The 27,072-nt window shown below is 41.7% G+C and overlaps 1 protein-coding gene across 1 annotated transcript in view; it reads left to right on the plus strand.

The window, feature by feature from the left end:
- Positions 1-13,389, plus strand: part of STK24 (serine/threonine kinase 24) — an 85,804-nt gene extending 72,415 nt beyond the window's left edge. The window contains exon 11 of the mRNA XM_089679974.1: positions 7,614-13,389. Coding sequence (XP_089536100.1) covers positions 7,614-7,650 — 37 coding nt within the window. The 3' untranslated portion in view covers positions 7,651-13,389. The remainder of the gene's footprint in view (positions 1-7,613) is intronic.
- Positions 13,390-27,072: the final 13,683 nt, after the last annotated feature.

Genomic DNA, 27,072 nt, shown 5'->3' on the forward strand with positions numbered 1-27,072 from the left:
TCCCCCCTCCCCTCCACCCCACCCCCCTCCATCCTCTCCCCTACCCCTCTCTCCCACCCCCCCCATTAGGCCTACTTTCCCCCCAAAGTTCCCTTATCTATCCATTCTCTATTTCTCTTTTTACCTTGCTGCCATTCCTCTTTTCCCCCAGCATATATCCCTCCTTCTTCCTCCCCCCAACCTGGAATCTCTATTCTCTGGATGTCAAGTTTATCAAAAAAGTCTCTCAGTTCCTCAGGAAATCTTAAGTATGCGGTAACTCCATTCTTCCATCCGATTAAACACATCGAGCTACTCCATCTATATTGTATATTCTGTTTTTTCATCTGTTCTAATAGTGGTTTCAATGATCTCTTTCTCCTCAATGTCTCAACTGTCAGGTCTGCAAAAACTTGTATATTTTTCCCTTCATATTTAATGCTGGTTCTTCCTTTTATCTTCTTCCATATTTCTTCTCTCTCTCCATTTTTATGGAATTGTACAACTACATCTCTCGGTCTCTCTTCCATCTGCTCTCGTTGGAGCCTTCCTATTCTGTATAAATTATCCAGTTCACATGTCTCTGTACTAGATTTATCCATAATGGAGTTTAAAATTGTATGTACTGTCCCTTTTAAATCTTCTCCTTGTGCAGGTTCCGGGACTCCTTTTATTCTGAGGTTATTTTTTCTATGCATGTTACCTTGAGTCTCCAGCTTATACCACAGCTTATTTTGTGCTTTCCTTATCTCCATTAACTGATTTCTCAATTCAGGGATAGCTTGTTCATATTTTTTAATTTTTGCTTCTGTTTCTTCTACTCTTGATAGTAAATGTCCTAAATCATTCCGGATAATTCCCATCTCTTGTTTAATAGATTTTTCCAAATTTCTAAACATTTCTGCCATCTCCTTTTTATTTGGGATTTGTAGTTTTCCTTCATTTTTTCTCAGCTCTGTTCCCTCTGGTGTTAATTGACTATTATTATGCATTTCCACAGATGACCTGACGCTCCTATCCATACTTTTTTCCAGTATACTTCCTTCACATATCCCCTGAGATCTTTCTGGGGTCACATTACCCTGGGATATAAATTTTTTTATCGTTCCAGATTTGGGGTGCTTGGGACCGCTCCCTTTACTATTTTTACTCTTCATATTTTTTGTAGGTCCTGTCTCTCTCCTTTAAGCCTTTAGGGCATATGTTGTAATACGTCCTTTTAAAGAAGGTCCATTTCTTCTGCCCCTTTGGGAATCCCCCCTATTTATTCCTCTTCTGCTTCCATACTTTACAGTCCATATACAAATTTAATATGTAATTCAGCCACTCTCACTCACCCTTCTCCGACTGCTTTTCCAGGAAGGCTGCCTTTCAAGCTCATTGTCCTCTATTCAGGGGTCCCTTCAGGCATTATTTCCTCTTTTGGGGGATTCCTCCGGGTTCCTCTCTTTCTCCTTTGCGCCCCTCCTCCACAGGTGGCCAGCAGAACGGACTCCCCTTCGTTGGGATGGTGTTTCCCCAGTTCTTTAAAACACCGTCCGCCTTACAGCGCTGCTGCTCTCCCAAAGCTTGGTCCTCGTGGCCTGTCAGTGAGAGAGCCGGCGTCTCCTTCTGCCTAGGAGAGACAACCGACTTCTCTTCCTCCCAGTACTCCCTTGCGGGAGGTCACGTGACCGCCTCGCGTCCCCTGGTCTCGCAGCAGCCCGCTGCATCCGACGAGGGGTTTAGTTCGTCCCACTGCCGCGGTCCCCGAAAGCTCCGTCCTCTCCACTCTTCAGGCGGGACCCCCTCTCAAAGGTAGGGTTAAGCTGGGCTCCTCTGCAGCATATTTCTTAGGAATGATGGGGTGAGGGTGGCTATCCCACGGAGAGCGTTCCCATCGCTCTCTCCCCTGCCGCCATGGTCAGGCTCCTCCCTCCACCTTCAGTTTGCAATAGTGTTAATCCCGCAGAGTTCCACGTTGTGTGCTTTGGATCATGAGCTGTTCCAAGCCTTCTCCAAACTTTTTTCTTCCCGTCATTCTGGTACAGATTAATTTTAGTTTCATCCATCCAAAGAATGCTTTTCCAGAACTGGTCTGGTTTTTTTAGATGTATTTTGGCAAAGTCTAATCTGGCTTTTCTATTCTTCAGGCTTATGAATGGTTTGCACCTTGTGGTGAACCCTCTGTATTTGCTCTCGTGAAGTCTTCTGTTGATTGTAGACTTTGACAATGATACTCCACCTCCTGGAGAGTGTCCTTCACTTGTCTGGATGTTGTGAATGGGTTTTTCTTTACCATAGAGAGGATCCTGCAATCATCTACCACTGTTGTCCTCCATGGATGTCCATGCCTTTTTATGTTGCTGAGCTCACCAGTTTTTCTTTCCTCAGAATGTACAAAACTGCTGATTTGGCCACTCCTAATGTTGTTGCCATCTCTCTGATGGATTTGTTTCATTTTTGAAGCCTTACAATGGCCTGTTTCACTTGCATGGACAGCTCCTTTGAACAAATTATGTAGGTTCACAGCAATAGATTCCAAATGCAAATACTACGCTAGAATCAACTCCAGACCTTTTACCTGCTTAACCACTTCAATACCGGCCAATTTTCAACTTTCAGCATTGTCGCACTTTGACCATTGCGTGGTCATGCAGCACTGTACCAATTAGAAATTTTTAGCATTTTTTTTTTTTACACAAATACAGCTTTCTTTTGGTGGTATTTAATCACCACTGAGGTTTTTATTTTGCTAAATAAAACAAAAAAAAACCCTGCAACTTATGAAAAAAAAACATTTTGCTTCGTTTGTTATAAAATTTTGCAAATAAATAACATTTCTTCATAAATTTAGGTCAAAATGTATTCTTCTACATTTTGTTGGTGAAAATACCAAGTATTGGTATTGGTATTGGTATTTTGTATGTGACAATTGATTAGTCCTGATATACTGACGGCCCATCTCATTTCTTGAGGCCCAAAAATACCAGGATAGTACAAATATCCCCCAAATCACCCATTTTTGGAACATACAGTTCAAGGTATTTAGTAAGAGACATGGTGAGTTTTTTGGAGGTTGTAATTTTTTTGTTACAATTTTTTGGAAAATGCAGAAAATTTAGTTTACATATTGTTACCAGTCCACTACAGCGTTATTTTAGTTATATAACTGGTGTGGCGGTGATCAGAGACACTGACTGGTGACAGTATGTAAAAAAAAATAATCATAATTAATTTGTGTTTTTTTTTTCAAATGTTTCTATTATATATTTTATTACATTATTTTTTTTTTTCAACACACTGTGATCAAAGCAATACAATGTTACCATAGTAACATTGAACTACTCTGGGCAAGTGCTCAGGATTTTTTAACACATTATGATTGCTAATACCAATGTATTTAATTGATATTTGCAATCATTGTTACTGAACGAAACTGATTCATTCAGTCATTTGTTGTGATTAGCTGTGATTCAGCAAAGCTCATCACATGATACAGATGGGCTGTGATTAGCCCTGTCTGTATCATGTGACGGCTTTGACCAGTCACAGCTAACAACATAATTGTATACAATGGATGGCTTGACAGGAAGCCATCCGTTGTATACAAATGACATGTGATCTGCTATGAGTGGTCACATGACACTGGCAACGGGCCAGTGTAGTGATATATCATTGGCTGTGTCCCGCGGACACAGCTGGTGACAGATTGCACGGCCCCGTGAGCGGCTCGTTTTGACAGGATGTCATATGACGCCAAGTCACAACAAGTAGTGTCCTGCACGGCCGTTAATCTGTTATAGGCCAAGCGGGAAAGTGTTAATTGATGAAGACCTAATGAAAGAGTAGCCCACACCTGGCCATGAAACCGCTTTTGATTCAATTGCACAATTACTTTTGGTCCTTTGAAAAAGGGGGGATGGCTATTCTTAAGAGCTTTCATTCCTAAGCTCTTCCTCCAATTTAGATGTACATACCCTCAAATTAAACCTGAGAGTGTGCACTTTCAGCCCATATCCATTATATAACTAAATCTTGAATATGTTTTGGTAAATACCTGAAAAAAACTAAAATTGTGCCTCTGTCCAAATATATATGGACGTAACTGTACTTTTCACCTGTCCACTTGTGGGATGTGGATTTCAGAGATTGTTGGACAACGAGTCTCCGTTCATTTGATTATCTGCTTACTTCCTTCAAGGCTGAATGATTCCTGGTGGCCCCCTTGATGGCTGATGTATGCCACAGTTGTAGTATTGTCTGACTGATTAGGTGTCCTTGCAGAAGGGGGCGTCCTATGTTGCAGAACCATTTGTTTAGTTCTGAGCTCCAGGATGTTGAGTATACTTGTTCCAATTTAGATGTAAATACCCTCAAATTAAACCTGAGAGTGTGCACTTTCAGCCCATATCCATTATATAACTATAGCTTGAATATGTTTTGGTAAATGCCTAAAAAAAAAAAAAACTAAAATTGTGCCCGAGTCCAAATATATATGGACCTAACTGTAGATTACCTCAGCCACTACCACCTGGATTAAGGGGAATGGGCCCTTTACCCAGACATCTTTAATCTGATATGTCAGAAATGTAGGACTCCAGATGTAGACATCCCAACTTCTAGATTCAACAACAAACAACCTTTGTTTGTGGCAAGACCTAGCATTGGCTTCCGATGTCTTGATAATTCCCTGGTCTCAGTTCAGATTAATTCAAATATTTCCCCTGGTGCAAATGCTACTTTTTCTGCTCAAAATGATAGAGCAAGAGGAATGTGGTGATTCTCATTGCACCAAACTGGGCCAGAATAACCTGGTGCACAGACTCCTAGCAAGCAACCCTTGGCTTCTACCCAACACGCCAGATCTACTATCTCATGGCCCTCCTATTCCATCCTGCTTCTCATTGGCTTTAACAACATGACTATTGAACCACAAGTCTTAAGAGATAGAGGGGTCTCTGAGTCTTACTCTTACCATTCTAAAAGCAACCAAGGCCACTTCCAGAAAGATCCGCTAAAGTATTGGAAATCCTTCTTTGCCTGCTTTAAAGTAGAACTATTGGCAAAACTTTTTCATTTTGGATAGAGTATGGGGGGGGGGTTATAACCTCTGTCAGATTTTTTTTTCACCATCTTTGTCCCATGGGGGAGATTTCCCTTCACTTCTTGTCCCATAGCCAAACAGGAAATCCCTGCAAATTAAGGGAATTTCTTGGGGATTCCAGCTCACCAGAACTGGTTTCCCCATGGGAAGATTTTCCCTCTAACTTTTTTGGGGACAACCCAAAATGTATGCGATTTTCTTTTACTTTCAATAATAATGGTAAACATGGTGAATCTCCCTAATGGGCACATACAGCAATAACAGCTGACAGGTGTTCTAATCCATCTCCACTCTATCCAAAAAAAGTTTGCCTTTAGTTATACTTTAAATGCAGGCAATTCAGTCTCAGAGATTACTACAGTGATCAGAGGTCTTGACCAGAATTTGACTTAAAGCACTCAGAAACGTCAGGTTTGATCTTATCCATTCTTCCCCTGGCTTTGCACTCCCTTGTTAAAACCTTTTATTCAAGGTGCATCTTGCATCAAGCTCCCCTTGCTGCGCCCTGTGTCCTTGGAAGCTTAACTTGGTTCTCTCTGCCCTGCAGTAACCATCCTTTGAACCCATCAGGGGTATTCCCTTAGATGACCTCTCTTAAATAGTGCCCCATTTGGTGGCTATCATGTCTATCTGAAGTGTCTGTGAGCTGGCGGCTCTCACTTGTAAGGAGGCATTCCTCATCTTTTACAATGGTAAGGTAGTCTTGCGCCTAAAACCACCTTTTCTTCCTAAGGTGGTATCCGTCTTCCACCTCAGTCATGACAGTCCTAACATCCTTATGCTCTGCTTCAAAGCATCAAAAGGAAAGCTCTGTGCATTGCCTGGACAGAGCCATTAGAATCTACCTCAAAACAACAGGTTTGATCAGGAAGATGGATTCCCTATTTCCCCTGTCCTTTTGACACCCTGCTTCCAAACCCACCATTGCTTGATGGTCTTCTGTTCTACCAGGTGGACAACCATTTGATCACCTGTGCGTTTTTTGTTTCTTTTTGCACTATAAAAAAAAAAAATAGACGGACCAATTTTGAGAAAAAAAACTATATTTTTGACTTTATGTAAAAATTTTAAAAAAATTTAAAACAAATTTCGTCATTTATGCCAAAATGTATTCTGCTACGTGTCTTTGCTAAAAAAAAAAAAAAAAAAAAAAAAAAAAAAAAAAAAAAAAAAATCCCAATATGTGTAAATTAATTGGTTTGCATGAGAGTTGTAGTATTTACAAATGGCGATGTATATATATACTGGGATTTTTTTTTTTAAATAGTAATGTCGGTGATCAGTGACTTATAGTCGGACTGCGGTGTCACTGACATCCCCAGTGACACTGCTACAGTGATCAGTGCTAAAGAAAAAAAAAAAAAAGCACTGACCCTGCACTAATGGCACTGGGTAGGAAGGGGTTAACATGAGGGATGACCAAAGGGTTAACTGTGAGCTGGGAGTGTTTTACTATGGGGTGGGATGTGTGTGATTCACTGTAATCACACTGCTTTGGATGGCTGTGCTGTGCTCAGCCATCCAAAACAGTGTGCCCGAGCTGACAGGGAGGAGGACTGTTAGTAAACAAAACAGTCCTCCTCCCCGTTGAAGATCCTCGGAAATCACGGGGCGCTGGCCAGTAATAACCGGCTGGGGTAATATATATACATGCAGCAGTATTTCTGCTATAGGGAGGTTGGCAAGCAGTTAGTTTTTGTGGGTTTTTTTTTTTTTTTCGTTTTACACTGTCCTTTTAAAAAAAATGTAATCGCTTTTATGCCATCACAAGGAATGCATGCATCCTATGTGATAGAAATAATTAGTGACAGGTCCTCTTTATAGAGAGACATGGGGTCAATAAGACCCCACATCTCTCCTCTGCAATGTAAAGCATTAGGTAAAAAAAAAATCTAGTGCTTTAAAAAAAAAAAAAGCCTTGTTTACAAGGCGCCGGAACCAAAAGTGACATCGCTCTGGTCCTCCAAGGGCATAGAGATGAGCGGAGGCCATCTTTCCTGAGAACTACCGAGAGGTGGCGGGGTCATTTTCGGCACCTGTATCGGTGCTTATTTTCATATTGGCCAATAGCTGATAGGGCTGTTTTCGGCCGAAACGATTCAGCCACCGAATATTCAGTGCACCTCTACTTTAATCTATATCTCGGAGTACAGTACAGGACACAAGCCATCCTCTCAAAACTGAGGACTCAGAGTGGGGTAGAGGTATAGGTGAGGCACCTAGGAGGAGTGTCCAGGAAGGCTTTGCCAGTGTCCAATCACAGGTACAAGCCTATAGCACAGGAACTATGAATGCTTAGCCCATGTCCTGTACTATATTCTAAGATAGGAATTTTGACTTGCCTGTAAATTCCATCTTTTTTTCAGGGATTCTTTTTTTCATGCGTGGGTTTTTTTTTTTTTTTTCTTTTATGTCACAGTTATCATAGAATATCTGGCTGTGTGGTAATGTGTATCTGAGTTCATAACTTGGCAATAGCTCTGTTTTAGTAAACCAACCCATGTTTTACTTTGGGGGGTATAGTAACTTTTTTGTTTTCTAATTCCAGATACTCCATTAATGGAGCAGACTCCTCACCACATTGAAGATTTATTTCCTCCAGCTGGACCTTACCTTCTTTCTCTGTGTCACGCTTCTCGCTCTTCATGGGAAGTCACAGACTGAGGACATAGCTTTAATTATATCTGGTTACTGTTGAGTTTGGCTGACCACCTCTAACAAAAAGTTAAAGTTTTATGATTTTACTCTTTTGTAATTAAATGCAGACACAAACACAGGTATACAAACAGTACTGTGATAAGGCAGAAGAAGATATTGTAAATCCTCAGGTATCTTGCTCCAAGCAGTTAGCTCCTCTGGGAGGGAAAACAAAAGCTGCACTGGATCTTGTGTACAGAATTGTATATAGAACCATTTTTACTGAATACCTTTCAGCCCAAGGCATCCCCCGTGTGCAAGCAGGAGAATGCATCTGTACATAATGTTATTGGATGAAGTACCGGTATTTAAAAGGCCAGACTGAAATTTTACCCTTTTTATTATTGTAAATTTAAATTGCTTGGAGGGTGAATTTATTTTCTACATCTGATCTTTTACTTTCAGAGAGAAATGATACATGCAGCTAAATTGACATATTTTACAATGTAAAATTGATTATTGGTATTTAGAATAGTTTTCTTTAACTTTGTATCTATATTAATAAAAATGTGAAGCTGGGTACTGTTTAGCTGGATTGCCAGGAGATTTGCAATTCCATCTATGACTGCAATTTAGGAACCTTTTTTGATGAGAATGCATTGCAAACAAATTGGAGACCTCCCTGAGATTGGAATATCACCCTGTTATTGTGTGTTCATGTAAACCGTATTCAAAAAAACAAAATTGTTACCAGTCAGGTTCCATCTTCTTTTTGTTTTTTAGCACAGGTTAGAAAATGAAAACGCCTACTGGAAACCTGTTATTGGTTCTTAAACCTCCTTAAAGAATCACTAAAAGGACATGGTTTCTGGCTCACATCATACAGTTACAAGTATGCTTCTACTCACATCAGAAGTATGTGCCTGATAGTGGTGACTTAGAAAAGGTTAGGCAACCATTTGATACCAGTTGAAAGAGTGTTCTAATTGGTTCACTAATGTGGTAAATAAAATATATGCAGCATAGTGAAGACTAATCTTCTTCCAGCTGTGTTATTCTGTAATATAAAATAGGAATTTCATTTGAGATCAGTTTTTAGGATATTTGTTGTTGCATTCTTTTAGCATTACACAACTGCACAGAAAAGGTGATCTAAAATTGAAATCTACCTGTTTCCTGTAACCAGTGGACACAATAAGCTGCTTATTACTGAGGCATAAAGAAACTTACAAAGCCATATAGGACATTGATTATGCTTCATATCCTAAACCACATAGCACTTGGCTGCAATGTTTTTGTATGGACATTTAAGTAATAGCTAGGGCTATTATGTCTCCAGTGACAGCAAGTGACATGAAAAAAGTCTGTACTGTACAAATGAAGTGAAATGATCAGTTCTACCTTGATTGTGATTGCAGCTGAAAACCATTATTATGAATGTGTTGGGAGTATGCTTACCATGTTATGAAGCTCTACCTATTTTAATTGCAAAATTGTTTTAATTGGGTTGAGACAGACAAGGGTACGTCATGTAAGTTATTGCTTTTTAGCAAGTGATGAGCTATCATTATTGGCGTGGGAGAGCTTTGTGAGTGGAGTCCTATTCAGAAAGGATAGTGTCACAGGCCCTACATAGTTAGCTGCAGATAATAAAGGCTGTTAAATTGCACAAGGTTAAACTTTAGGGCCTAATGCACGCTGGATGATTATGACCCTGCTCTTACGGGTGTCTGGTGTTTTTTTTTTTTTTCTTTTTCCCCTAGCCTCCAAACTTCCTGCATATTGGTCTATGTGTCCATGAACACATATCAGGGAAAAAACCCAACTGCCAGTGCGTCCAGGAGCAGCAGCATTCTGGCAGAGAGAATGCTTGACACTAGGCGCATTTAGCGCTTGAGCATCAGTTCATTTAGATGTCCAGAATAAATTATTATTGAATTCACGCCCAAGCACTTGAACCGCCTAAACATGTTACACACGTTTGCAAGCACCTAGCTTTTTTTTTTGTGTGTGTGTGCCAAAACACCACTGAGGAGGAAAGTTGTCTAGGAGAGATTGCAGACTGCCAGTGTGCATGAGGCCTAACTATTCTTGTCTGTGTTGGAAGAGAATTGATCTTTAATTGGTTTTGTAGGATTATGCCTATGGTCTATTCTTCTACCATATGTATTCTTTAGAAATGATGTCTAAGCAAAAGTACAGCAACCCACAGTAGTCTAAACTAAGAGGTAAAATCTGGTTGCTATGCGTCTCTGTACTTTATAAATCACCACTCTTTGCACTGTCTTATCTGAGAATTCTATTTGTCATACTCCTTATTCAGTATCTCCCAAACCTGTTCTTGGGACTTGGAGCTCTTTCTAGGTACAGTGAGTTTCCTGCACAGATAATCTAATGAAACCTTGGTAACCTGGGGTATATTACATTTTAAACACTGCTTTATCAGTCAGGTCCTTTCTATCAACAGCTGTTAACAACCCCCATTACACAAACTGAAAAATGCATGGTCTTGTATCTGCTTGGAAGCAACATCTTATGCCTTAGTGTCAGGAGTCAGTCATGGGCAGAATGCTTTTTTTTTTTTTTTCTCCTCCCAGACAGCTGCAAAGTTTTAAGGCAGAGTGTCAATGTTTGTCTCTCACTAATAAAAGTGCCCTACAGCCATTGGGGAATGTTCTCTGAAGCTAGCTCTTTATGGTCTGGTAGGGGAATATTCATGTTTGTAGAACCGTCCATGCCCTTGTTCATTCTATTGGCTAGGATATATTTATATTCGAGACAGCTAGCACTAGCAGAGCTCCCATTACAATAACCATACATGTTCACCAGATGCAAATTTTCATGCTGGTAGAACCATCTACCTAATAAATGCGGCCAGATTGTACATGTAGAGCTAGCCACCATCATAAGTCTCTGAGTAGCTTAAGGAGCAGTGATAGCTGGAATTGTATAACAAATGGCAGACCCCATCCGTCTGCCTGTATGAAATGGACCTTAGTTTAAACTTACACGGGGGGGGTGGTGGTGGTTAAAGATGATTTACAATCTGCACCTAAAAGTACTGGCAAGCTCCCCTCTAATAGTACATAATGGGGCTTTAAACTGCCTGGGGGCCCAATTTAGTATTCTTTTTATTTTGGAGTGTACTACCACTCTAGGTCAGATGTTGGGGACGTGTTGGTGCAGGAAAAATGAGGTAGAGATCCCTATTCTGCTCTTACAGCTCAGTGTCCTGCAGCTATTTTTTGCTTCAGAGCTAGAGATGCTGTTCACCTTTAATGGTGAGGAAAAATATGGTTCTTGCACCTGCATCCCTCTCCTATTTATTGAATACAGAACAACCTGTAAAACAAAAAGCAAAACAGGGTGCACTCTCCTTGTGCATTAACGCAATAACCAAAAATGTATTAAAAATATACAAAAACATACTCACAAGCCATAAAGGTTATAGAAACAGAGACAAGAAGTCAAAGGTACCAATTGTGGATAGCATGCATCCTCTGGTAAAGTGCTAATGCGTTTCGGGAGTCGAACTCCCTTCCTTTTGTTTACTAGTATCAAGATTCCCCAATCTATCAAGGGCGGCACCTCAGCAAGTGCATGATTCCATTTTGAGTGCAACAAGAGAGATTTGAGTGCCGGTTTCTGGTTACTGTTGGAGTTTTCACAGCGCAACCTGTGTAAAGCTGACCAATACCCTGATCAATAAATTGGGTGGGGATTCCTCCATTCTCATAATTTGTGGGGATAGAAGAATCTGTTTTTTTTTTCTTCTTTCTTCTTAGCCAGTGGGCTAAATGAAGCTAACAAACAGAGCAGTGCTCTTCCATCCCCTCCCTGGCTCAGCGCCATGTAACTGTTATGCTGGCCATATGTAGATGGATCTTTTTTTTTATGTTCAGCCAGTGGGCTGAAGTAAAAAAAAACAAAAACAAATGGAGACCTGGTATTCTGACATTGGGGGCTCTCCACTTTTCCAACAAGTCCATTTGATAGATGTCGTTCATAATTAGATCAACTTTTGTAGAGCTGGAACAGCCCCACATAGACTGAAATTCAGCTGAATCGTCCAAATTTTGGTCCATCTATGGCCAGCTTTAGTTGTCTCAGTGCTGAGAGCTGAGATAACACAGTCGGCAATTAGATTGCATAGGAATTCATGTGCTCTCCATTTTTGTTTACCTTTTTGTCCACTGGGCCCTGCCTATTGTGTTTTCTTTGTTCTTTACACCCTTAGTGCTGAAGCAGCTGCAGGAACTGAGCTGTAGAACAGAGAGGGGCTGGACTAAAAGCAGTGTTACACTGGAGAGAGATCCATGTGTTCCACCACCACTAGGGATGAGTGGGCTGACAGTTGCCTGATAGCTGAAGACACTGAGAATGGAGAGACCACAAACAGCTGGGATGCTGAGCTGTGGGCAGATGTAGAGAGGGTGGTCTCCTAATGAATACAAAGTGGATTATGGAGACTTGTCATGTATAAAGGATGTCACCTTTCTGAAAGGCCGAAGATACCACTTTTCACTTGGGATTGCTGAAAACTTCAAGTATCATAGCAAGGTGAGTTAAGAACTGCATTGAAAGATACATTTGTTTGTGCCTGAAGTTCAGCTTAATATCATGTTACTGGGATATTTAGTCATCCATAAACATTTATCTTAATAACATCTCATTGTGCAGCTAAGTATCTGTTAAATCTCCTAGGAGATTTAATGGAATATGTCACCCTGGCTGTATTGTAACCATGTGTACTATTAAAGTGGAGCTTTATTTTTTTTATCAAGTTAATGTTCTTTAGCAAGGAACATCCATTCTACATTAATAATTTATGCTATCAAATTTACTGTTCCTGTTTTCTTCTTGCTGGAGGCTGCCATTTTGCTGAAGCCCAGAGTCCTGAGCAGCAGTAAATCTTAAAGCTGGCAGCAGATCAGCCTCTAGTAGCTCTGATGTTCAGCACAATGCCAAAAAAAGAGTAACCAAGCATGTGCAGAGCAGGGTGAGATGATGTGTTACTGGAATTTAAACAGTATAGGCACTTATTTTTAATGTTTTACAGTTATACCTGTAAAAGGGACCAGTATGAAGTGATCTATCAAGATTTAATTTTCTGACTAAAGTTCCAGCTAAGTACCTTTTTGCACAGGTTCTCTTATTTCAGGGAGCACATGTGTATACTTTGAACAGTGGGGGGTAATATTTATAAAGAGCCTGCATCATCTAATGCTGGAATACAATAAAAAAAACAGGTACATAGGTCTAAATTGGCTAGGCTCCAAGGGGTTAAAGTAGACTTAGTCTGCTGTGCCAAGCTTGAGCATGCATTATCTGGATGCCATTCTGCGCTTTCCTCAAATTGCGGGCAAAATGCACTGCTGCTGATGTTGATGGACAGGTTTGGAAACCATTTGTCTGAGCTACAAACATTTTTTTTTTTGTTCTTCAGTCTATTTGTGTATTTCCATAGAAAGCTGCTGTTTTGTTTCTTCTTCTTGTGTTTGATTTCTCCTCTTTGGCAAAGATCATATTCATATCACTTCGTCTGTTGTGTTCTCTGACTTGATCTTATCTGGGTATGAAGTTACTTGGATAGTAAACATAGCAGCAGATACAGTACAAATGTATTTTAAGCACTGAAGTTGGACTTGGAAGACATAGACAATTAAATATTATTCTTAATTTTAAAAGTAGTTTGTCATTTCTTGAATGTGTTTAGTCAATGGCAAAGCTATCTTTTTCATTTGCTAAAAGGGGATATTTCTCAAGGTCTCCACAGTTAGGACCTAGTTTGTATTTATATAAGACCAAAATAGACCAGAGGACCAAAAAATGTTATTTAAAGGTGGTTCATGATGGGTTGGGTCCTGGTTCTTTATCGCTTGGTGATTGGAGCAGTCAGAGCTACCTTCTGTTGATCTAACTTCCCACCAACTGTGGGTGTTCTAGTTCTTCATTTTCCTAACAAAGAGGGGCTCATTTACATTTTTGCAGCGCAACAACATTTTGTATGTGGACTGTGTGTCAAACAATGCACTATAGTCAAAATTAATGGCGCTGTGGAAAATGTAAATGGTTTCTAAGAAACTCTGACAGGGAAAAGTTGGACATGATGGGTCATTCTTCGAATGGAAGCCCCAGTCAGTATGGACTCAACCATTATTCATTACGAAAGATGTTTATGGTTTTAGTATGCATTTCACAAGCCCAGTCAATTTACATTATGTATATACTGAAAAAATTCATGAGTTTACTGTGAGTAAAAATCAGATGTAATATAATATGCCAGTCTTGACTTTTACTACCTTCTCCTGATCATATCTATTGGTCCTTTTAAAGCAACTCTTTCACTAAAATTCCAAGTATAAATAAATGTTACCTGAAGATAAGACAAGAAATTTTCAGATTGCCTACTTAACTGCACTGTCATTAAAGGTAATCGCCAACTGAAGTCTCTTCAGAAATAGACATTTCAAGATTGTTAATGCGCATTGTTGGGGTTCAAACTAGCTCCCATGGTAAGAGGCAGTGTTTTATCATGTGGGCTGTCACAGTTGGCTCAAAGTAGGGAGTAGTGTGGTCACACAGCTTTTTTTTTTTCCCCCCCCAACTTTATTTGAAGTGTCGCAGAGTGATACTTCACTCATGTCAGCAACATAGACACATATGGTGCAATCCAGTGCATTGTGGAAAAATGCAGACGCACTGTATTTTATCACAGCTCACCATACATCATACTAGTGTTGTGAATGGGAACATTGAAAAATTTGGATTTTGCCTACATACTTATCTGTAAAAATTAATTTCTCAGAGTACATCACAGGACACAGAGCAGGCTATTCATGACTGTGGGTTATAGGCCACCTATAGGTGAATAGACACTGGCTGACCAATCAGGAGGTCCTCCCCTATACAACCCCTCCTATACACGAAGTACCTCAGTTTTTGCAGCAAGCAATGACATTCCAGAAAGACGGATGGGACTTCTGTGTACTGTGATGTATCCAAGAAATAGATTTTACAGGTAAGTATGTAGAAAAAAAAATCCAATTTTCTTTATTGTACAGCACGGCTATTCATGACTATGTGGGATGTCCCAAAGCAATAAGAAATTTGAGGGGAGGGTGACACCATGATAGCCAACATCAACAATCCCTCAGGACCTACTCAGCCATCTGTAAAACACTGTGGCCAGATGCAGAATGCTCTACGGCTCTGACATCCACCTGGTAGAACCTTGTGAATGTGTGAACCGAATACCATGTAGCGGCCTTGAAAACCTGAGCCACTGATGGTGGATTGCCAAAGATGCTCCTGGTGGAGTGTGCCTTAACCTGTAAGGGTGGGACTTTACCTTTCATAGGCATGAATGATTAATTGGTGGATCCAATGAGAAATAGTCGCCTTGGTCGCCTCCTAGGCCCCTCTGGCAGCGCAAATAGAGCATCTGACAACCTGACCTGTACTGTTGCCTTCAAGAAGAGCCTTACAGCACGAACCACATCCAGGTTAGGCAGAGATCTTTCTCTTGTTGACTGAGGCCTAGGAAAGAATGAAGGCAGAACTATGTCCTGATTGAAATAAAAAACAGAAGCCACCTTTGGTAAAAAGCATGGATGAGGTCGCAATACCACCCTATCATGATGCAAAACCAGAAATGGTTCTCTGCAAGATAGAGCTGCCAGCTTTAACACTCTTCTCACAGAAGTGATTGTCACTGAAAACAACACCTTACAAGTCAATAGGACCAGTGGAATCTCCAAAAGGTTCAAATGGTGGCTTTTGCAAAACCTCCAAAACCAAGTTCAGGTCCCAAGGCCACAAAGGCAACCTGACAGGACGAGCCATACGCCTCACTCCTTGTAAAAAAAAGTGCGGACCAAAGAGTGAGACACAATGGGCCGCTGAAAACAAATAGCCAATGCTGAAACCTGGCTCTTAATGGTACCAACAGTCAAATTCTTCTGCAGCCTTGTTTGAAGAAATGACAGAATCCTGCCAATCACATACTTTCGTGGGTGCCATTTGTGAACCTCAGACCAGACAAAGTAAGCCTTCCAGGTTCTGTAATTAATGTTCCTAGAAACTTCCTTTCTAGCACCCAACATGATGGGGATGACAGAATCCAACACTCCCCTATCCTTCAGGATTTGGGTTGCAATAGCCACAATATCAAATTTAACGACCGTAAAGCTGGGTGCAAGATAGGACCTTGATACAACAGGTCTTGCTGATACGGCAGGGCCCACGGCCCGTCTACTGCCATCTTCACTATGTCCTCATGGGCCAGGCCGGAGCAATCCGTATCAATAGAATAGACACCTCCCAAATCCTGCACAAGAGACGTGGCAGCAGCTGGATTGGAGGAAAAGCATAAATCAGTGAGAACTGGTTCCAAGGACTCCCTAAGGCATCTACACCTGCCGTGTGAGGGTCCCTTACCTTGGACACAAAAAGTCTGACCTTGTTGTTGAACCTGGATGCCAATAGATCTACATCCGGGCAACCCCAGCGCTGGCAGATTTCCGTGAAAACATTGGGATGCAAAGCCCATTCCCCTGGAATCAACTGCTGGCAACTGCCAATTTTCCATACCTGGAATGAACATTGCTGCCAGACTTGGAACATATCTCTCTGCCCAGGTTAGAATGTATTTGACCTCCTTCTGAGCACCTCGACTCCTGGTCCTGCCCTGGTGGTTGCTGTGGCATTGCCAGAACGAATCTTTACAGGCCAACCCTGAAACCTATATGTCCAGTATCCCAGAGCCAGCCTCCCTGCTGGAAGTTCCAGGACATTGATGGGAAGAACCCTTTCCTGTGGAAACCATGTTCCCTGAACTATGGCCTCCTCCAGAACGGCTCCCCACCCTAAAAGGCTTGCATCGGTGGTTACCAACTTCCACACCACTGGTCAAAAGGATCTTCCTTTCTCCAAATTGTGAGTTATCAGCCATCAATTCAAGCTCTGCTGCACCTCTGGAGACAGAGAAATGCAGTAATCCAGGGCCAGAATATTTTTTGTTGCAAATAGACAGAATGTACCTTTTGCAGCGATCTGGAGTGGAATTGAGCATAGGAAATAGCCTTGAACAAGGATATTATCTTCCCCAGCAACCTCAAACAGAGGCGAATTGAAGGATACTTCTTGGCCTTCAAAATGCAAATCTCGTTCCTCAGGTTACGTTTCCCTGGAGGCAGAAATACCTTTGCCTGAACTGGGTCTAGGACCATTCCCAAATACTCCAGGCTCTGCACTGGTTCCAGAGCGGACTTCTTGAGGCTTAGCACTCACCTCAGCTGTTCTAGGATCTGCGTCATAAGGACCACATCCTGCTTCAGATCTGTTACCAGTTTGTGGTCCTTCTGACTTTAAGAGGGCCAGAGTGTGGCAAGTGGGAGTAGAAAATGTTTTGGGCCCAGCATCGGTGAGAGTAAACATGGCCTCGGATAGTGGTCAGTAGGCGGAAGAGTAGTGCTCCATATTTGGTATTAATGGGAGGAATAGTACCACACAAGTGTTATCAATAGCACCCCATTGTTGGTGTCAGTGGAAGGAATAGTTCCCCAAGGGTTTGATAAAGGCTAGCAAAGCGCCACATCAGGCTTTCGGGCTGCAGGTTGGAGACCTGTGGTCTAGATAACCTGTGATCGATACTCCCTGAGTTCTGAGTAGCCCCAACACTGGAGCAAGATTTTTTGTGAAAAGTCTGGGAGCCATGGCCAGTCTAAATGGTAGTGCTATGAACTGGGAATGCTGAATCCCTACTGCAAACCGCAGACATCTTTGGTGTGGAATGAATAACAGTAGGTACAGGTATGTATCCTCGATGTCTACAAAATTCAAAAGCCTTCCCCTCACCTGAATAAGTGGGGGCGCCCCTTCAGGAGGTGGACTTGGGATCTGTCTTAGATGACTTTTGCATCAACGCCATCCTTGGGTTTTAATTCTGAGATCTACCCCTGGAGGCTGGGACCTGTGTGTGGTAAAATAACGCCCTGTTAGATGAGGGCCAAGCAACCGAAGCCCCTGACACTTTCTCTTACATTTCAAGGGGTTAAAGTACTCTTCTGCCCTCGTTTGGATATATTTGTCCAAATCTTCCCCAAACAATCATTCCCCATGAAAGGAAAAACCTGCCAACAATTTTTTTGCATGGCAGTTCTGCTGACCAACTCTTCGGCTACAAAACCCTGCGCATGTACATTGATAAGAGGGCCAAGCGAGATATTTGCTGAATTGAATCCTTAAGCGCATCAACCGCGAAACAAAGCATACTGAACATCCTCCAAATCCTTGGCTGAGCATTCCCCCTGCAGTGATGGTCTTCCAATCCATTACTTGACACGGTCAGAAAGACTCTGGCAAATGCCAAGAGCTGCCACGGCTGGCTGTGCAGCAGAACCTGTTAGGGAGGAGGCAGCCTTAAGGAGATACTCCAGCTTCTTATCGGCTGGGTCCTTGTTAAAGATTTCAGGGATGAAGCAGCTTCATTCACTACAGGCAACCCCCATTTCTTAAACTTTTGTTCAATGGGGTACAAAACAGAAAACCTCTGGTGGAACAAAATTTTATCCAGAAGAGAATACTCCAGAAAGGCCCGAGTACTCTGTGAAGGCTTCAAAGAGCACAGGGAAGAGTAAGTAACCTCAGAGGTTTCTAGCAGAGGTGGCCTGAATCGAGACCTTACCATATCAGTGAGGTCTTGGACTAAAAATCTCCTCAGACAGAAATTCTTATGCCTCTCCTTCCTCCAGCTCTTCCTCAGGCTCCCCCCACTTCTGCTCCAGGATTGGTGATTCTAGAGATGGGGATCTATCCCGCTTCTTAGTCCCCTGAGAAACTGATGCAATCATCCCAGTGATATTATCTTCTAAACCTGCTGAGGCTGAAACAACATCATCCTTGGTTACATATGCTGAGGCAGAAGCCCCAGTAGTAGCCACAATGCCAGATAGACACAGTGGATCAGACTGCCCAGTCATTTCTGGTCTGTCAGGAGAGGATATTACAGCAGACCTTCGGCTAGGTTCCTCAGGACCTGGCGGTGGTATATGAGTGAGCTTTCCTGCTGTAACTTCCCCACTCCACTTTCTGGAAGACATTACTTTAGATAGCACAAACTTGTGCACCTCCACTAGTAATACAGATCACAATGATGCAGCTATGCAAGTAGTGTGCTGAAGTAAAAACACTTAATGCAAATGCTGCCTTATGAGCCATCTAGGGCGGCTCCTGACTGACTGGTCCATGTTTCCCCCTCAGGGGAGTACTCGCATGCCCCTACAGAATAGCCCGCTCTGTGTCCCGTCCACAGATTTCTCAGCAGCAGCCAGAGGGTGTCTTGGCCTCAAGATAAACAAAATATGGTTGACTTCCATTTCTGGCCGCACTCCCTCTAGTGGCCGAAAATAAAAAAGCACATCTAGGGAACAACTGTGATCTCTCTCCCTGGTGGAAACTCAGTCACAACACCTCTCCTATTCCCTCCAATTTAGAGTTTTGTTTCTCTTTACAGAGAGTAAAAAAAAAAAAAAGCAGATATCTTACCAGTCCCAATGCAGGTCCCTGACTTCCGTCAGTCAACAACCTTCACCCATCATGGCTCTGTAAGGCTGCATTATAGGCAACACCTCAAGGATCCTTCTCCTTATCCAGCGAGGCTTGGGTGCCATCCATTTTAACTCATAGCTTTCGAATGGATCCAATGAAAGTCCCTGATTCTCTAATGGAACCATTCTGGACTTTCAGGTATGCTCTACGAGCACAGCAACACTTTCAGTGACCATCCACCTTACAGACACTGGTGAACAAACTGAGGTGCATCCTGTATAGCCGGGGTTATATAAGGGAGGACCTCCTCTCAGGTTGGTTGGCCAGTGTCCATTCACCTATAGGTGGCCTATAAACCACATAGTCACGAATAGCCTGCTCTGTGTCCTGTGCTGTATGATAAAGAAACAGTTGTTTTCTATGTGCCCTAGCTGTGACCAGCATTTATCCAGTGTGGGAAAATGCAGATCATAGCCATATAGTGTGAACAAGCCCTTGGGGTTCATTCACATCAGCTGCTGTATTTCAGAAAAGTGGCTGCTGTGCAGTGCGGTTTGGCCAGACCAATGCAGTGTTGAAGTGACTATGCTGGTGCATTGAACTGTTCACTTTTTTCCAAACTTTATTGAAATGTCACTGAGTTTTAGCTGCCACTGTGTGGTGACCTGGACTGCGCTAGAACAAAATGCAGTGGTGGAGACCAGGAATTTGCTGGTGCGAATGAACCCTGAGAGTATTTAAAGTGATTCTAAAGGCTCAAGGTTTGTTTTTTTTTTACCTTCATGCATTCTATCCATGAAGGGAAAAACAAAAAAAACCTTGTGTGTGCAATGGCCCCCCAATCCTTACCTGAGCCCCTCCAATCCAGCGACGTTCTTGACTGCCTCTTCTGTCTGGGGACTCTTCCTCCTCATTGGCTGAGACAGCAATGGGAGCCCATTAGCACCAGCAGCTGTCAATCACAGTGAGACAATGAGGCGAGGGGGGCGGTGCCAAGCCACAGTTCTGTCTCTTATGGATGCATAAAGCAGCAGGTCGGGGATGAGCATGAAGAGGCGCCCCCAGGGCGAGTGGCTTTTCCTGGGGGCACTGCTCGAGGAGGAGGAGCCAGGAGTGCTGGAGGGGACCCCAGAAGAAGAGGATCAGGGCTGCTCTGTGCAAAATCACTGCACAGAGCAGGTAAGTATGACGTTTGTTATTTTGAAGAAAAAAAAACAAAAACTTTAGTGTCACTTTAAAATAGAACTATAGCCTAAACTTTTTTTTTCCCATTTTGGATAGAGCAGGGGTGGGTTATAACTTCAGTCAATTTTTCTGCCATTTGTGTCTCATTTGGGAGATGCACCCTAATTTCCTGTCCTATAGCTAAAAACAGGAAGTGAGACAATCCCTGCAAATGAAGGGAATCCCTGGGCCCCCCCCCAGGTCAGCAAAACTAGCATCCCCATCCGAAGATATCCTTTGGACAACCACAAATTTGATTTTCTTTTACCTTCACTTTCAATGATAATGGTAAACAGGACAAATAGAAGCTATTAATCTCCCTAAGGCCCAATTTACATCAGGCCTTGCTGCATGCAACTGGGCATCATTATCCTTTAATGGCACCCCAATGGGACAATCACTGCAAAACACTCCTTTAAAAATTGTGTGAAGCTTGTCACTCAAAAAAGGAGCAGGAGCTTCTTTTTGAGCAAAAAAACACACATAAGGCAGCCTGTTCAAGTGACATGTAGAATCGTGTGAAATTTGCATAGCTCTCCTTCCCACTATGCAACAATGTGACTGGGGCCTAACAGGGGCAGAGGTAGCAATAAAAATCTAACAGGTGTTCTAATCCCTCTCCAAAACTGGAACAACATTTGCCTTTAGTTAGAATTTAAATCACAGCCAGCCAGGCAACATCTAATGTTGACCTTCCCTAATTCTCTCTATTACGGAGCAGGTGTGTTTTAAAGGTAAACTACAATCAACAATGAAAACAAAACTTTGAAATGCATTCATGCAGGTATAGCTGCAGTGTCCCTGTCTGTATATACTCCTTTTTGTCAGAGATCTGGAAATTAATTTTGTGTACCTCTTTTATAAAGCAAGATAGGAGTTTCCAAACACATCCACTGCAACATCACTTACTCTTTCATACAAAAAGCCTGCTACATAAAAAGGACACAAAGTGTCTCTTAAAGCCAACAATCAAATCCAAATGAACATGGAAGTGAAAAAAAAAACAAAACAAAAAAAACTGGTGATACATCAGAGAGAAAGAAGGTAATAGAGCACAGCCTCCCATAACAAATGTGAAAAGCTCTATACAATCTGGCTGTTGCAGATTACATAGAAATGATTAGATTGCCTGGAATTAGCCAACTGAACACACCAAATCTCAAAGCTGTAAATTGTAGCATGAAATATGCTAACTGTAAGGCCTCATGAACACAGGACGTTTTAAAAACGCTCCTCCGATGAATAAGGGCTTGTTACGTATCATAGACTACCTGGAATGGCTTCGTCCTTGTTCACTTCAGTGCTTTTGATAAAGTATCAGATGCCTCCCGGGGGAATTGTTTCGATACTACCAACTTATCTCTTTTATCACTAGCAAACTCAAATTACTTTCAGAACCTTGCTCACTCACTCTCTTAGAGGTCTCCTGTGGGGCAACTGGAATGATGAGGGGTCTTTTGTCCATTCTTTATGCTTCCCTTGTTGATCCACTCACGAAATTATCTTATATGACTCAATGGGAGGGGGATTTGAATCGCTCATTGGACCTGGATACTTGGCGGCAGGCGGCACATACTTTATCAAAGATTTCGATCAATACGGTTCTTATCGAATCCAACTATAAAACGCTACTTCGCTGGTATCTGGTTCCTACGCGCCTTGCTAAAATGTACCCTTCTGCATCACCTAGTTGCTTCTGACGCTGTGGACAAGAGAGAACTATGTTCCACATCTGGTGGAAATGCCCGGTAGTGAACAGGTTCTGGATCTGAATGTTTAATTTTATCTATTCGGTAACAGGAATTAATATTCGTAGATCTCCGGAAGTGGCGTTATTTCATTTGCTACCCGCTGACGTTGCCAAAAAATCAACTAAATTCATTTTATACCTCTTACTGGCAGCACGCATTACCATAGCTAGAAGTTGGAGACAAGCACTGATCCCGCTAGACGGGGTTAAACAAAAATTTAATTGGATAATGATAAACTTACAAGCATTGTCAATAATGATGTCTCTAGATTTGAGGTGACGTGGCAACCGTGGATCAGTTATATTTATATATATATATATATATATATATATATATATATATAAATGCAGCGCTGTAAAATGATCAAATCATGCAAATCAACACAATAATAGTCCTGAAAAGGTGCTCAATAATTCCCAGTGCTAATGGAAAGAATGCAAACTAACCAGAAACGCATTTAAAATACGCATGTGTGTAAGAAATCCTGGAGATTCCCCTCTCTCCCTCTGCTCAGAAAATGGATATGTGCTGAAATGGATGACGATGACGCCCTCTTGTAGGAAAACGAAATCCTGCAGGTTAGGAAGCTCCCAGGATAGGATATTCCTCTTCAATGGAACCAGGGCTGGGATTGAAATCACTCTGTGGCTGTGAAGTTGGGAGAAAGGCCCCTCACAGAGAACACAGAGAGATACTCATAGTGTAGTATATTACTTCAATTTATTTAAAAAAACCAAGTAAAACATATAATCAGGTGGCAAGTGAAAGTGACCCACTGACCCTCTTAAAATTATAGGTGGCCGCCGGGCCTCCACATGGCACCGGCGGCGTAGTGTCAACGACGTCCACAGGCTCCTGCTGACGCATTTCATGCGCACATGGTCCTTGCTCTACCTCAGAAGAAGTGCGTGCGCATGAAACGAAATCCTGGGAGCTTCCTAACCTGCAGGATTTCGTTTTCCTACAAGAGGGCGTCATCGTCATCCATTTCAGCACATATCCATTTTCTGACCAGAGGGAGAGAGGGGAATCTCCAGGATTTCTTACACACATGCGTATTTTAAATGCGTTTCTGGTTAGTTTGCATTCTTTCCATTAGCACTGGGAATTATTGAGCACCTTTTTAGGACTATTATTGTGTTGATTTGCATGATTTGATCATTTTACAGCGCTGCATTTTTATATATATATGTTTTACTGAGGATTTTTACATGCGTTTATCCTGGATGTTCAGCTGCTGTTTCTTTGAGAGCGCTCACTGTGTGTCCTTTACCTATACAGTTATATTTCTATATCCTAAAAGTACTGCAGCTGACCCTCCCTATCTCCTCTCCCCCTTTGGTATCCCCAACCCCTTTTTTTTTGTTTTTGTCATTTTGTTTTGTTTTCTTTCTTAATTCCTTTTTTCTCTTCTCTTGAATTGGTGGTATACTTTTGGTGCATTTCTGTTACATTATCTGGGTTCATTGATTAATGGACAGTTTGCTACGTGGTGGAGATGGTGTTCTTTTTACATATCACCAATGTCTAATAATGTTTTTCTTTCACATGCTTATGAATATGATTGTGCACTCCATTTCACCATGTAGGTGGCGATTGCTGCTATATTTTTGTATTCTACTGTATACCAATTTTTCAATAAAAATATTGAAGTATAAAACCGCTCCTCCTCTTGGCAGCAGTGTTTTGGCAGAAAAAATACCTGATGCTTGTCAAAGCATCTAACGCTTTTACAAGTGTTCAGGTGCGTTTACAAGTGCTTGGAGTTAATTAATTTAATTGGCCCAAATAATAATTTATTCTGGCCACTGGGGGGGCACTTGGAAGCAAAAGAAAAAAAAAAACAACCAAACAAAAAAACAAAAAAAAAAAAACACCTGATGCCCCTAGTGGCTGCAAAAACGCCCTGTGTGCATGAGGTCTAAATGGGCACCAGCTACTCATTTTGGAAAGCCCTTTGAGAATGAGATGAAAAAAGTCTTACAACTAAATTAGGACTTTTAGGGTCCTCATTTAACAGCAATTGCTATCAAATAGATGAAAAGCTTTGTATGGAAAGGACTGCATCTGGTATCTAATCTTTATAAAGTCTTACAACAGAAATATTTAACATACGCACACAATTGCAATACCAGCGGGATGTTTGATAAATATCTACTTTAGAGTGCAGTGACAAAATGGGGTTTATTTACTAAAGCTGGAGAGTGCAAAATCAGGCTCACTTCTGCAATAGAAACCAATCGGTTTCTAATCTCAGCTTCAATTAGGCTTTGGCAATGAAACATGGAAGCTGATTGGTTTCTCTGCAGAAGTGAGTGTGACTTTGCACTCTCCAGCTTTAATAAATAAACCCCAATTTGTCAGAAGAAAGTGAGATGGCAGATTCATATTTGTAAAAACTTTGTAGCTTCTTTAGGAAATCCCCAATTCTAGTGGTTTGAATGTCATATTGCAACATTTGAAAATCATTCAGATCACTTAACAGCTTCGGGGTAAAAAAATTATTAAAGTGTTAGTAAAACCCACAACAGTAAAATCAGTCTGTATATGCAGTAAAGCATGCTTGATATACTCACTGGGGAACCTAAGGGGTTAATCCTCTGCATTGTGTAAAAAGGCCATTTGATCCCTACTTCTCTGTTCCTCCCCTTTTTCAAGCAACCACCTCTTATCTCCTGATAAGACAGACTGAACTATAGGCATTTGCACATGCCCAGTTTGGTGTTTATTGCTAGCTGCTGGAGAGGTTTTTTTTTTCCTTTGGAGAGTGCATATGATCAGCACAGGGCCAATCAGCACTGTCCAGACAGAGGTGAGAGGTCCTGCATCCTCCTACAGGAGAAAGAGAAAACTCCTCCAAGCTGTAACCAGTGCTGTGCTGGACACTGATAGAAGTCACAAGACTGCTCTAACTTCTGATAAGAAAAGGTATTTAGCAGTTTATATTTACTAAAATAATCGCATTTCCATGTTCTGTGCACTGTGGGAGACCAAATATAGTGAATGCAGGGTCCTGGGTTTAGTAACACTTTAACTAAAGATTAAAAAAAATAATAAATACATTTTGTCTTTTGATACCTGAAATAAAAACATTCCTGTTTTATTGAACCTGTGACTTTAGAATATCGGCCTTGCTAAGCAGATCTCTGGTCAAACTGGCCTCACATCTGTGAAGCAAAACAGGAAAAGCTTCAGTTTTATCTGTGACAACACCAACTGAACACTGTTGCTGTAAGTCAGTAATAGGGAATGTATAGCAACTCATATTTTCTCTTTGCTTATTTTAACCATTTGCCCTCCAGAGGATTTACCCCCCTTCCTGACCAGGCCATTTTTTTGCGTTACGGCGCTGCGTTACTTTAACCAACAATTGTGCGATCATGCAATGCTGTACCCAAATGAAATTGATGTCCTTTTTTTTCCCCACGAATAGAGCTTTCTTTTGGTGGTATTTGATCACCTGTGCGGTTTTTAGTTTTTTGCGCTATAAAAAAGACCGACAATTTTGCTAAGAAAAAAAAATATTTTTGAGTTTTTGCTATTAACCACTTGGTAACCGCGCTATAGCGCGCGGATGTTCAGTTCAAGGAGGACATCCTCACAGAATGCGATCCCCCCGCGATCTCCGTGATCGCTGTGTCCTATGGACACAGCATATCACGTGATGTGGTAAAAGGGAAAACACGGGCCTTTTACCACGTGATCAGCTGTGTCCAATGACACAGCAGATCACCGGTAAATGCAGTTGCCGATTATCAGCTGCACTTGCCTCACGCTGTCACAGCATGAGGAAAGTACTGCCGATAACTGGCAATTGTCAGAGGACAGATTGGCACCGATCATCAGGGCACTGATGATCAGTGCCACCCACCAGTGCTGCCCACCTGTGCCCATCAGTGCCACCCACAAGTACCCATCAATGCCACCCACCTGTGCCCAGCAGTTCCGCCCATCAGTGCTGCCAATCAGTGCAGCATTATCAGTGCCACCTCATCAGAGCTGCCTATCAGTGCAGCCTCATCAACGCACATCAGTGAAGAGAAAAATTACCTGTTTGCAAAATTTTATAATAGAAACAAAAGAAAAACTTTTTCAAATGTTTTGTTCTTTTTTGTTTATAGCGCACAAAAATAAAATACCCAGTGGCAATTAACACCAAAAGAAAGCTCTATTTTTGTGAAAAAAAAATGCTAAAAATTTCATATAGGTACAGTGTTGCATGACCGCGCAATTGTCACTCAAAGTGCGACAGTGCTGAAAGCTGAAAATTGGCCTGGGCAGTAAGGGGGTATAAGTGCCCAGTAGGCAAGTGGTTAAACATATCCAGTTAAAAAATGTAAAAAATAAAATTTCATCATAAATTTAGGCCAAAATGTATTCTGCGACATACCTTTGCTAAAAACAAAAACCCAATACGTGTAAATTAATTTGTTTATGTGAAAGTTTTATAGCGTCTACAAATGGCGGTACGTATACTGGGATTTTTAATTTTTTTACATTTTTACTAGTAATGGCAGCAATCAGCGACTTATAGCAGGACTGTGGCGGACATTCTGACACGGGGGGGAACTGACTTGGCGTCACTGACATCCCCAGTGACACCAATACAGTGATAAGTGCTAAAAAAAAAAAAAAAAAAGCACTGACACTGCACTAATGACACTGGGCAGGATGGGGTTAACATGAGGGGCAATCAAAGGGTTAACTGTTGGGGCAGCACAGTGGCTAAATGGTTAGCACTTCTGCCCAGCAGTACTAGGGTTGTTGGTTCGAATCCCAGCCACGGCACCACCTGTCTAGAGTTTGCATGTTCTCCCTGTGCCTGTGTGGGTTTCCGCCTGTCTA

This window comes from Staurois parvus, unplaced genomic scaffold (assembly GCF_062004578.1).
Source record: "Staurois parvus isolate SC_StPar_1 unplaced genomic scaffold, SC_StPar_1.0 ptg000233l, whole genome shotgun sequence".
Taxonomy (NCBI): domain Eukaryota; kingdom Metazoa; phylum Chordata; class Amphibia; order Anura; family Ranidae; genus Staurois; species Staurois parvus.